At 46.8% G+C, this 12,447-nt stretch overlaps 1 protein-coding gene across 5 annotated transcripts in view; it reads left to right on the top strand.

Moving 5' to 3' along the window:
• The window catches only part of BLTP2 (bridge-like lipid transfer protein family member 2), a 30,005-nt gene that overhangs the window by 1,545 nt on the left and 16,013 nt on the right, over positions 1 to 12,447 (top strand). For 4 of the 5 annotated variants that reach the window (XM_070061121.1, XM_070061120.1, XM_051825408.2 and 1 more), the window contains exons 3-23: positions 183 to 232; positions 502 to 649; positions 821 to 939; positions 1,174 to 1,234; positions 1,409 to 1,598; positions 2,134 to 2,257; positions 2,415 to 2,539; positions 2,777 to 2,844; positions 2,946 to 3,091; positions 3,741 to 3,859; positions 3,969 to 4,132; positions 4,287 to 4,545; positions 5,348 to 5,553; positions 8,018 to 9,110; positions 9,514 to 9,705; positions 9,835 to 10,037; positions 10,154 to 10,272; positions 10,384 to 10,604; positions 11,316 to 11,506; positions 11,625 to 11,724; positions 11,854 to 12,056. In XM_070061121.1, coding sequence (XP_069917222.1) covers positions 183 to 232; positions 502 to 649; positions 821 to 939; positions 1,174 to 1,234; positions 1,409 to 1,598; positions 2,134 to 2,257; positions 2,415 to 2,539; positions 2,777 to 2,844; positions 2,946 to 3,091; positions 3,741 to 3,859; positions 3,969 to 4,132; positions 4,287 to 4,545; positions 5,348 to 5,553; positions 8,018 to 9,110; positions 9,514 to 9,705; positions 9,835 to 10,037; positions 10,154 to 10,272; positions 10,384 to 10,604; positions 11,316 to 11,506; positions 11,625 to 11,724; positions 11,854 to 12,056 — 4,101 coding nt within the window. Of the gene's footprint in view, positions 1 to 182; positions 233 to 501; positions 650 to 820; positions 940 to 1,173; positions 1,235 to 1,408; positions 1,599 to 2,133; positions 2,258 to 2,414; positions 2,540 to 2,776; positions 2,845 to 2,945; positions 3,092 to 3,740; positions 3,860 to 3,968; positions 4,133 to 4,286; positions 4,546 to 5,347; positions 5,554 to 8,017; positions 9,111 to 9,513; positions 9,706 to 9,834; positions 10,038 to 10,153; positions 10,273 to 10,365; positions 10,605 to 11,315; positions 11,507 to 11,624; positions 11,725 to 11,853; positions 12,057 to 12,447 lie in introns of those variants that run through there. The other variant, XR_011383610.1, reaches the window with a different exon arrangement.

Genomic DNA, 12,447 nt, shown 5'->3' with positions numbered 1-12,447 from the left:
AGGTCATTGTGACAAGCAAGATAGGGAGTACTGAGCAGAGAAGCTGTGGAAATGGAATGGGGTGTGTTTAGTGGACAGGCCCACAGCACTTCTCTTCTGTGAGCCAGAACCTCTTCTGGCTTGTCAGGCTGCTCATTGCTCACTTAGAGGAGTGTTTGAAGCTTTCTTCCATACTGTTTTAGGAAATTGATAACCTGTGGATTTCCAGTAAGCTGCTTAGCCATGATCTGCCGTGAGTATCCTATATCCTTATTTCTCCTCTCGGAGAATATTTTGGGGTTGGGATTTGCAGATTGATACTCTTCTACAGAGGCCTCACAGCCCAAAGATTCTTGCTGTAATCTCCCTGTTAGCCTAGGTGCTGTTATCTTGTGAGACACTGATTACTGCTATGAGACTAGCCTGCATTTCCAGGAAGGTTGGGAGAATGACTGTGAGGGAGGGAGGAGACTGCTATGGGCAGGGTAGACTTGGTGGTAATGAGGTTTCTCTTCTGGGCAGACACTATGTGGCGTTGTGCTTTGGAGAAGTGCGAATCAGAACAGACCTACAGAAGGTTTCTGGCCTGTCTGCCCCATTCTCGCAGAGGACTGGGGTGGATCAAGAGGAGATGTCATTCAGCCCATCCTTACTAAAGATCTTCTGCCAAGTGAGACTACTTACTCCACTGTCCTTGATTGTATTCTGGGGATAGTTGGCTTTGGAGTTGTGGGTGGATTTTTCTATTTTGGGCATAATGCTAAGATCTGCCTCTCACTCTCAGCCTGAAAGGAAGGGTGATGCCTTGACATTAATTATTGTTCATCCTCGTTCCTTGCAGCTATTCTCCATTCATGTAGATGCTATAAACATCATGGTTCTCAAGGTGGCTACCTCTGAGTCTTTGTGGCATATTCAGATCAGTAGAAGCAAATTTCTGTTGGACAGTGATGGGAAAAGGTAAGCATTGGATAGAAGAGGGTTTTTGTAGTCTAATTCTTTCCTTGGAGTTGCTTTAGGATAGGTGGATGTCAAGGCCTGTTTATTAAAGTATCAAGTTCTCATCTGTGCAATTTAAGAAGAGGCTAAGATGGGGCATTTCCACTTGTCTTGTTCCTTTTAGCTAACAGAGCTTGATTGGAGGTAAATGGTAAGGAAATGGTCCAAGTGCACTTAATTTTTTTCCTTTCCCAGATTAATTTGCGAAGTGAGCTTATCTAAGATCAACAGCAAAGTTCTGAAGAGTGGTCAGCTGGTGAGTAGGCCATGGTCCTTCAAATGCGTCCTTTCCTCATGGACATAAGGTCTGAAGGGGCTCAAGATTTTGTGTCCTTTTTGGGTTACCTCAAGGCAACACTTAGTGTTCCAGATCACTACAGTTTGACTTCAAACTCCCTATATACTTCTTAGAAGTTTATTCTCCCTGCAGGAGGATACCTGCCTAGTGGAGCTCTCACTGGCCTTGGACCTATGTCTGAAGGTGGGTATCAGCAGTCGGCATCTGAAAGCGATCTCCGTGGATGTGTGGACACTGCATGCCGAACTGCATGAAGGCCTCTTCCATAGTCAGCTGCTGTGCCAGGGGTCCAGTGTGTCATCCAAGCCTGTTCTCAGTTCAGGTAAAGCCCTAGTCTTTGGGCTTCTTGGCTGCATCATTCTCTGGGGTTATTTCAGAAGCAGAAAAACAGTGATCTCACTGCTCCTTTAGGTGTAAGTTGTTAGTCACCATGGTCTTTGAACCCGAGGACAGAAGTAATAATCCTGAAGGAGTGAAAGAGGACTAATATTTAATCAGTACCTATCAAGAACTGGACCTGTATTATGTATTTTATATATGTTCTGTCACTGAATCCTCAGCATTTCACAAATAAGAAGCTGAAGCCTAAGAAAATTAGGTAACTTCACTAAAGTTGTATGCTAGACCTAATGTCTGCATTCTTTTCATTATAAAAGCCTGCTCCTACTATTTATGTTTTTAGAATCTGAGGAAGGAAGTGTAGTAGGTGCCTGGACTTCTGGGGGTATTTCCCTCCTGGCCTAAATTTGGCATGTGATTAGCCTACTTTATGTGGGAGAATTTGGCCAAAGAGGGCAGGGCACCTTGGAGGAATGAACGAGGATTGATGGCTCTCATGTTATTCATTCATGTTTCAGAGGTGACAGAGAACTTGGCTGAGCCAACTCTACCTGGCCTATACCTGCTCCAGCAGCTTCCAGATCAGGTCAAGGTGAAGATGGAAAACACAAGTGTGGTGCTGTCCATGAATAGTCAAAAGAGGTGAGGTCTCTCCTGACAATAGTGTGGAGAGTGATAAGAGCTTTATACTGGAATCTGCATAAGCAGCCTAATAGCTGTTCTGAGCTTATCCTTGGGGAAACAGGAAGAGGGAATGGTGTTCCATGTCTTTCTGAGCCATAGTCTGTCTCTGGTCCAGGCACCTGACTTGGACACTGAAGCTGCTGCATTTCCTATACCACCGAGATGAGGATCAGCTGCCACTTCGAAGCTTCACATCCAACTCTGATATGGCACAGATGAGCACTGAACTACTGCTGGAAGGTTCATGGGTGGGGGAACTGGTGCTGAGAGAGAATGAGAGGCCCAGACTCTGTGGCACATATGGTCTAAATTTAATATCAGTGTGACTGGGGAGGGGGAGGGGGAAATATACTGAGGAAATTGCCCCGACTCACACTATTGCTAACAATCTGTTCATCTCTGCCTGCCTCCGACCCTGTCCTCATTTTACCTCTTGCCCTTCCAGCGCTCTCTGATCCATCCTCTGGCCTCTTACAGATGGACTGTTGCTATCACAGAGTCGCCAGCGTATCGTCTGCCTCAACTCCCTCAAGGCTAGTGTGCAGGTGTGTGATGACCATGGGCTGCCACGGATTGTGCTTCTCTGCTCTCTCTACATCACTCTACACGAAGTTCAGGTCTACAGGTCTGGTCTTCTCATTTCTAGGTGACCACCATAGACCTCTCAGCCTCCCTGATTCTGAATACTTGTATCATTCACTACCGGCACCGGGAGTTCTCTCACTGGCTGCACATGCTTGCACTGGAGACCCAAGGGTCCAGTTTACCTGTTCAGAAGCAAAGGAAAGAAAGGTCAGTTCAGTCTTTTCTAGTCACATATTAGGGTGATTCTCTTTTGGTCTGAAGTGGCATCTCGTGTTAAATATGTGTTTGATTGTTTGCTCTTCCCAAATCGTAGTCTCAGTAGCAATTCTGTTTTATCTGTCTTCCCCATTAGATTAGATTCCTTGATGGCAGAATCGTGTTCTCTTCGTTACTGTATCCTCAGTGCCCAGCACTTGCCTTATACTAAGTAAACATTTGTTGAACTGAACTTAAAGGGTAAAGAATGTCTTGTCTGTGTTGTATTGTAAGGTTGCAGTGCCACTTCTGGTTTTGAGTGCTTGCATGTGTGGCACTGAGACCTGAAGGTTAATGCTTTGGAACTGATGCCTCTTGGTTATTAGGTTGAATCAAATGATATTTCTGATAGTCACCATATTTGATTATGAAGGTGGTAATTTCATGTTTTTACCTAGTATGTTTCTGAGGTTTCTGCACATTGTTATGGGAGTAGCAGCAAGCTGATGAGTTGAGCGTTTTTTTTCCTAGTTGTATCCCATCCTAAGAATTACAACAAAACTCTAAATTCTCACCTTGATTTTGAGAGCTTCAGGAATCTTCCATGATAGGAAGCTGCAGCAGTTTCCTTGCCAAACAATGATGTCTTATCTCTGTGCAGAACCTTTCCCCAAATCCTGGCTCCCATCATCTTTAGCACTTCCATCTCCAATGTCAACATTTCCATTCAACTTGGAGATACGCCACCTTTTGCCTTGGGATTCAATTCCATCTCTCTGGGTAAGGCTTTGTGATAGTAGAGGAACAAGAATCTTATCCATTAGTGGAACTAGGCCCAGTTAATGGCCACAGTGGCTCCATAAAACTTCCATTTCCCACCTTCATTCAGATTACCAGCACCTCAGACCACAGAGCATCCATCAGCGGGGCGTCCTAACTGTGGACCATCTCTGCTGGCGTGTGGGCAGTGACTCCCACATTCAGCGGGCACCACACCCACCTAATATGCATGTTTGGGGCGAGGCGCTTGTCCTGGACTCCTTCACATTGCAGGTAGGAGGGGACTTTGGTGAGTAGGGACCTGTACATCTTCTTTGTTTTGTCGTGCTTCCAAGCACTGAGTTCCTTGTTGGCAGCAGGTGATGCATCAGGGAGTTCTAGAGCTGCATCTGCTTGCTTCCAGTGAATCCATCTGCTTCTTTTCTAGGGTAGCTATAATCAGCCTCTGGGCCTGTCCAGCACCCAGTCAGATACCCTCTTTCTGGACTGTACTATTCGAGGACTTCAGGTAGAAACATCCGATACCTGTGCCCAATGTCTATCTCGTATCTTATCCTTGATGAGTCCGCAGTCTGGGAAGTCAGCTGTCTCTAAGGAATCTTCATTTGGGGAATCCGTGTCATTACTATGGAAGGTGGACTTGAAGGTGGAAGACATGAACTTGTTCACTCTTTCTGCTTTGGTTGGTAAGTGGGGTTAGAGGGTCTATACTGAAGTGGATAATGTTTAACTAAAGCAGATTATTCTGATTTAGTTTGTTAGTCCTCATTTAATGAAGCTGATTATCTGGGATTTTTTTAGACTTAGAGGCAAAAGGGTAGGCATTTAGCCTAGTAGTTGAGATGCCAGTTAAGATGCCCATGTTCCATATCAGAGTGTTTGGGTTTGAGACCTAGCTCTGACTCCTGAATCCAGTTTCCTGCTAATGCAGACTCAGGGAAACTCTGGTGATGGTTCAGGTGTTGGGCCCCTGTAGGTGGAGTTCCCAGCCCCTGTCTTCAGCTCAGACCAGTCCTGGTCATTGCAGGCATTTGGGGATTGAACTAGCGAGCTCTCATCTATCTAAATCTCTCTCCCTCTCAAGAAATTAAGAATATGAGATGCTGAAAAATCTTGCATAACTATTGGGCTTCTTGACATTTCTTAACAGTTTATGAAAGGCAGGTGTTAACCAAGGTAAGAAAAAAGCTTAGCTTTGATATAGTTGAGAAAATGAGATCTATTTAGCTTTCTATTTTCTGTGTGTACAGTTCTAGAGAGTAAATGATATAGCTCTGGGCAATTTGTAGGAGTTTGTTGACGTTTTTGGCTCTGCTAGATCTAGTTAGGTTCAGATGGGAAAGGAAAATTTCCTTAATACATGAGGGATAAACTTGAAGCATGGAGATTAAAGATAGCTAGTGTAAAGGGAATAAGTAAGAGGAAAGAGAGGACTTTGTTGCCATTTGAGATCTGGGGACCAATGCTGACATGACTTTTGGGTGTCAGGTGCTTCAGAGGTGCGACTGGACACGCTGACAGTCCTGGGCAGTGCCGAGACCTCCACCGTGGGGATTCAAGGGCTTGTGCTTGCACTGGTGAAGTCGGTTACAGAGAAGATGCAGCCCTGCTGCAAAGCCCCGAACATCCCCACTCCAGTGCTCAGCCTCTCCATGCTCTCTCTCACCTATCACAGCAGCGTCCGTTCTCTAGAGGTAATAAGCCTGTGGATGGCTGGACGGGGCTGAGTTTTTCCTGGCTTCCCACCTTTCTTGGTCTTTTTAACTCAGGTTGTGAACTTCATTTCATGGGAACTGTGACACCTGATTTTTTGGTTTGTTTTGGACATTTTTAACTTTTTACAGTGAAATTTAAAATACATGTAAAACTGGAGAGAAAATGTATGAGCTTCCATGTACCCAGCTTCAGTAATTATCAGTGCATGACCAACTTATTTAAGTTATACTTCATCTAATTCCCAGTCTCTAGAATTATTTTGAAGAAAACAGATATTTATTATAATTTTAGTTATAAACATTTCAGGGGGTGAGTGTTTAGCCTAGCAGTTAATACATATGCATTCTGTGTCCGAATATTACCTGGGTTCATTACTTGACTCTGGTTGCAGCTCCTGATTTCAGCTTCCTGCCAAAGCAGACTTTGCAGTGATGGCTCAATAATTGAGTTCATGCCACCTATGTGGGAGACTTGAATAGAGTTCCTGGCTTCCAGCTTAACCCTTCTCAGCCCTGGTGATTGTGAACATTTGCGGAGTGAACTAGCAAATGGGAGCTCACTTTCTCTCCCCCCCCACCAAAAAATAATTTCAATATGTATCTGAAAAATTAGGGCTTTTTTTTTTTCTAAATAATGATCTGGTATTTTTGTTCCTTTTTTTAAAGGATTTATTTATTTGAAAGGCAGAGTTAGAGAGCGTGAAAGAGAGAGAGGGAAAGGAGTCTTCCATCTGCTGGTTCACTGCCCAGATGGTTGCAGAGTCTGGAGCTGGGCCAGACCAAAGCCAGGAAACGAGCTGCTTCTAGATCTCCCATGTGGGTACAGGGGCCCAAGGACCTGGGCCATCTGCTGCTGCTTTCTCAGGCCATAGCTGAGAGCTGGATTGGAAATGGAGCATCCGAGACTTGAAATGGCACCTATATGGGATGGTGGCACTGCAGGCAGCAGCTTTACCTGCCACAACACACCTCTGGCCCCCTTGTGTTGTTTTACGGAAGCACTTGGCTCATGACATTAGACCGCTAGATGGGGCACTGGCACATTTTGAGAAGCTTCCTTATATCTTTCTTCTTTGCATGTCAGGTAGACCAGGGACCGCCTTAGGAAGAGGCTCAGCATCTTCCTGTTTTTTCAGACTTCACCCTCCTTGGGAAAATGAGGAGGTTCCTTTTCAGAAGCTGTAACTTGAATTTTCTGTCCTGGAATTTTAATTTTCTGTGTCTACCTAGATTTTCAAAATTGTGTTTTTCAAGCTGACAAGGATTCTGTTTACTTCCTTGAGGCATACTTTCACCTGTGTCAGCTGGTGTGTTGACTTGTGTAATCATCAGAACTTTTTTTTTTTTTTTTTTTTTTTTTTTGACAGGCAGAGAGACAGACAGACAGAAAGGTCTTTCTTCCATTGGTTCACCCCCAAAATGGCCGCCACGGCTGGTGCTGTGCCAGTCTGAAGCCAGGAGCCAGGCGCTTCTTCCTGGTCTCCCATGCAGGTGCAGGGTCCAAGCACTTGGGCCATCCTCCACTGCCTTCCTGGGCCACAGCAGAGAGCTGGACTGGAAGAGGAGCAACCGGGACAGAATCCGGTGCCCCAAATGGGACTAGAACCCAGGGTGCCAGCACCGCAGGCAGAGGATTAGCCTCGTGAGCCGCGGCGCCAGCTAATCAGAACTTTTTATTATACTTTTCGAGAGTTAAATTGAGGGGCTGGTGCTGTGGCATAGTGATGAAGCCACCACCCCCTACAGTGCTGGCATCCCATATAGGCACCAGTTCAAGTCCTGGCTGCTCCTCTTTTGATCCCGCTCTATGCTATGGCCTGAGAAAGCAATATAGGATGACCCAAGTCCTTGGGTCCCTGCACTTGTGTGGGAGACCTCGAAGAAGCTTCTGGCTCCTGGCTTCAGATTGGCACAGCTCTGGCCATTGTGGCCATTTAGAGAGTGAACCAGGAGATGGAAGATCTCTTTCTCTCTCTCTCTCTCCACCTCTCTGTAACTCGGCCTTTCAAATAAAGTAAATAAATCTTAAAAAAAAAAAAAAAGTTGATGTAGTCAACTCATAAGCATTTCAATTTGCAGACACTTATGGCTGTTTATAGAAAGATGATTCATGAGTGGAAACATAAAGCCAAATGAGTTATTGAGTACTTGTTGTATATACTTGATGTGCTGTGATACTAAAGAATTGAAACATATGGACAGTGTTCTCAGACAATTTAGAGTCCAGTTAAGAACTTAAAAAGTGTAAGTGCTCTTAAGTGTAAGATGAGTAACAGCTTTTAGTTCAGCATATTAGTGCTAAGGGGAACAAAGCAAGGCAGTAATTTGTGGTTACTCAAGGAATACTTCTGGGTGGAGATGGTTCTTGTGCCAGGTATGCCTAGTAATGTCTGCCTGCTTGAGACATGGTAATTGATAGGCCCTTTTCTGTTGCTTCTTGAAGGTTCAGTGTGGTGCTGGGCTGACCTTACTCTGGAGCCCCCCAGATCACATGTATCTGTACCAGCATGGCCTGGCTGCCCTGCAGTGCAGAGACCTACTAAGAACCACTCTGTTTCCCGAGACTGTTCCATCCCTTGCACTAGAGGCTCCAGAGACCACTTCAGAGCCAGAAGACCATCCGCCAGAGCCATTGCCTCCAAAGAGGCTGCTAAACCTGACACTGGAAGTGAGCACAGCCAAGCTGACTGCTTTTGTTGCTGAGGACAAGTTCATTACCCTGGCTGCAGAGAGTGTGTCAATGAGCCGCCACGGAGGTTCATTGCAGGCTTACTGCCCAGAACTGGCTGCTGGCTTTGATGGCAATAGCATCTTCAACTTCAAGGAGGTGGAAGTACAGCTGCTACCTGAACTGGAGGAGATGATCCTCCACCGGAACCCCTTTCCTGCACTGCAGACCCTTCGCAACCGTGTTTGGCTCCTTTCCCTTGGCTCAGTTTCAGTGGAGTTTCCTTATCAGTACGACTTCTCTCGAACTCTAGATGAGGCCGTGGGAGTTCAGAAATGGCTGAAGGGGCTACATCGGGGGACTCGTGCTTGGACTTCTCCAGGCCCTGCCCCGCTCCCACCTGATCTACTCTTAAAGGTTCAGCACTTCTCTTGGGTTTTCCTGGATGACATCTTTGAGGTGAAACTTCATGACAACTATGAACTAATGAAGGATGAAAGTAAGGAGAGTGCAAAGAGGCTGCAACTGCTGGATGCCAAAGTGGCTGCCCTTCGGAAGCAGCATGGAGAGTTACTGCCAGCCCGCAAAATCGAGGAGCTCTATGCCTCTTTGGAACGCAAAAACATTGAAATTTACATTCAGCGCTCCCGTCGTCTCTATGGCAACACACCCATGCGCCGGGCGTTGCTCACTTGGAGCCTGGCAGGGCTAGAAGTGGTGGCTCTGGCAGATGCCTCCTTCCACGGGCCTGAGCATGTGATAGAGCAGGTTCGAGAGCTTGATCCAGGCAGCCCTTTTCCTGCTGAAGGAATTGATCTTGTCATCCAGTGGTGTCGTATGCTCAAGTGTAATGTCAAGACCTTTCTGGGTATGTAGTGCTTCCCTTGCTTGTAGAGCCTGAAGTTTGCCCTCTGAGTTCCAGGAAACTCTCTAAGTGATTGCAGAGAGCTAGGCTATCCTGGGAACTGTGACTCTTAGGATAGGTGGGCTCCCCTTCCCTTTCTTTGTTCCTGAATTTCATGCTGAAACTGCTTGACTGACACAAAGGGACAACTGACACAGTCCTCTTTAAGACAGTTGTGGCTCTTGGAACTCAGTACTATGCCCCTCATCTTCTGTTCCAGGGTCTTTGTGTCCTTTCTCAGCTCTGACCTTGTCCTCTCAGTTGACTTTGTAAATATGGGTGGGTAAAAGTGTTGGAGAGGGAAAAAAAATGCCTGAGAGTGCTCAGCCAGCCCCAGAATAGCCGGTGTGTATCTTCTCCGTAATAGTTCGGATCAGAGACTATCCTCGGTACCTGTTTGAGATCCGTGATTGGCGGCTGATGGGTCGACTTGTGGGCACCGAGCAGAGTGGTCAGCCATGCTCCCGTCGGCGTCAAATCCTGCGCTTGGGGCTTCCATGGGGTAACGTGGCAGTAGAGAGGAACATGCCCCCCCTCAAGTTCTACCATGACTTCCGCTGTGAGTAAAGAAGACTGGTTGGTTTCGCTGAGGGATATTTATGGGAGGTGAGCTGAGGCATTCTGGAGTGAAAGAGAAAGAAATGGGTAGAGTCATGTAACATGTTGTAACCTTTGTTCTTCTACCCAGCGGAAATCTTCCAGTACACCGTGGTGTGGGGCCCTTGCTGGGATCCAGCCTGGACACTGATTGGCCAGTGTGTGGACCTCTTGACCAAGCCCTCGGCTGATCCCAGCCCACCTTTGCCCTGGTGGGACAAGAGCCGTCTTCTCTTACATGGGGACTGGCACATGGACATTGAACAAGCGAACTTGCACCAGCTGGCTACTGAGGTGAGGGGTCCTGTGGTATATTGTTGGGCCTGTCCAGCACATGGGGAAAGAGAAAATTGGGAGATAAAGATCATTCTCTGACCCATATCTCACCCAAGTTTTGGGCATGGTTATAGGATCCATATAACACAACTGAAAATATGCACTGGGAATGGAACCATCTGTCTTTTCATTGGAAACCTGGTCAGTTTATGTTCAAGGGTGACCTGGATATCAACGTGAGAACAGCTTCTAAGTGAGTAGAATGAAAGATGGGGCCCCAACTGGGTGGGGGCTTGGAGAGGGGAAGAGCCCAGGGGAAATGAGTGACCATATCACTGAGGGCTAGGGCTCCGTTGTGAGGCAGGTATGACGACTGCTGCTTCCTTCACCTGCCTGACCTCTGCATGACACTGGACCTGCAGTGGCTGTGCCATGGGAACCCTCATGATCACCACAGTGTCACTCTGAGGGCCCCAGAGTTCCTGCCTGAAGTGCCCTTGGGCCAGCTCCATGACTCCTACCGGGCCTTCCGCTCTGAGAACCTCAATCTCTCCATCAAGATGGATCTGACTCGGCACAGCGGGAGTGAGGCTTGACCTGGGACAATGGGGAGGAAGGGCTGGGTAGATGGGGTTGGACACTGAGGAATTTGGCTTGACCTGCTTGGGAGAAGATAGGAAAAAGGCAAGGGAATTTGGGTTAGGGTGTTTTTTTGGGAGAGAGGATTGGTAATGTGATAATGGTAATGGTAATAGTACCATAACAGTAATACCATAATCTGATTTGGGAGATAATCAGTATAAACTGAGTGGTTTATAAACAACAGACATTTATTTCTCATTCCTGTGGAGTTTGACAAGTCCCACATCAAGGTGCCTACAGATCTGATGTTTGGTGAGAGCTTGTCCTTCGTAGAGGGCACCTTCTTGCTGCATCACGTGGTGGAAGGAACCAGAGTGCGCCCTTGGTCCTCCTTTATAAGGGCACCAATCCTATTGAAGACTCTGTTCTTGTTTTTTAGTCACCTCCCACAGGCCCACCTCCTGGTACCATCACCTTGGGGGTTAGAATTTTAATGTATGAGTTTAATGTATGAGGCGGTGGGGACACAAACATGCACACCACAGCAGTAGGTGAAACCAAAAGCTTAGAGCCTTTAAAGTAAGAAGAGGGGGTTGGAGATGCTGATGCTGGGAGCTATTGAGTTTTTAAAATCTCTAAAACCTGAAGCTAGGGAAGGCTTTGGCTTCACCTCTGTGTTTCACCCGCAGCTAGGAAGTGTCCTTTCCTTTACAGCGATATCTCAGCCCCGGATTCTGCTATACAGTAGCACCCTGCGCTGGATGCAAAACTTCTGGGCAACCTGGACTAGTGTCACAAGGCCTATCTGCAGGGGAAAGCTCTTCAGTAACCTGAAACCCAGCAAGAAGAAACTTGGCCAGCACTACAAGCAGCTTTCCTACACTGCAATCTTTCCCCAACTTCAGGTTAGGCTCTGTGTCACTTCTGTTCCCTTTTCGTAGTTTTCTTGCTTTCTTATAATGAGTCTCTTAATGATCCCTCTCATGGCATCCTTTCTTCAGTGTTATGCATTCTCATTCCCAGGTACATTATTGGGCCTCATTTGCCCAGCAGCGGGGCATCCAGATTGAATGCAGTCAGGGCCATGTCTTCACTCGGGGGACTCAGCGCCTTATACCTCAAGGTAAGGTCACAGATTATTTCTTCTAGCCTGCTCCTTGTCCTTTTTCCCTTCTCAGTTCCATTCCCCCACCTCCCTATGTCTCACACTGTTCTGTACCATCTCCATGGGCTCTGTATCCCTCTTTCTCAGCGGGCACAGTGATGCGGCGTCTTATCTCTGAGTGGAGTGTGACCCAGATGGTGAGTGACTTAAGTCAGGTGACTGTTCACCTAATGGCCTCGCCCACTGAAGAGAATGCTGATCACTGCCTTGATCCCTTGGTAACAAAGACCCACCTGCTGAGCCTGTCCTCCCTCACCTACCAACGTCACAGCAATCGCACGGCTGAAGAGGTATTACCTGACACAGTTTTATTTCCTTATTTCTCAGTCTGCTTGGGCTGCTGTAACAAAATACTAGTCTGGGTGGCTTAAACAACAAAAATTCACTTGCCAGTTTTGGAGGATGGGAAGTCCAAGATCAGAGTGCCAGCAAGGTTGGGCTCTGGTGAGAACTGTCTTCCTGGATTGCAGACAGCTGCCCTCTCTCTGTGTCCTCATGTGGCAAAGAGAGTGTGAGGATTCTGGTGCCTCTTAATAGAATTAATCCCATCACGAGGACCTCACCCTCATGACCTCATCTAAACCTAATTATCTCCTAAAGACTTCATCTCCAACACCATCTCTTTGGGGTTAGGGTCTCAACATAAGGATTTGTGGTGAACCATCCATTGCAGTAGGTTTA

The sequence above is a fragment of the Oryctolagus cuniculus genome, chromosome 17 (genome assembly GCF_964237555.1).
Source record: "Oryctolagus cuniculus chromosome 17, mOryCun1.1, whole genome shotgun sequence".
NCBI lineage: Eukaryota > Metazoa > Chordata > Mammalia > Lagomorpha > Leporidae > Oryctolagus > Oryctolagus cuniculus.
Note: the sequence above shows the minus strand (reverse complement) of the source record. Positions and strands in the feature narration are given on the sequence as shown.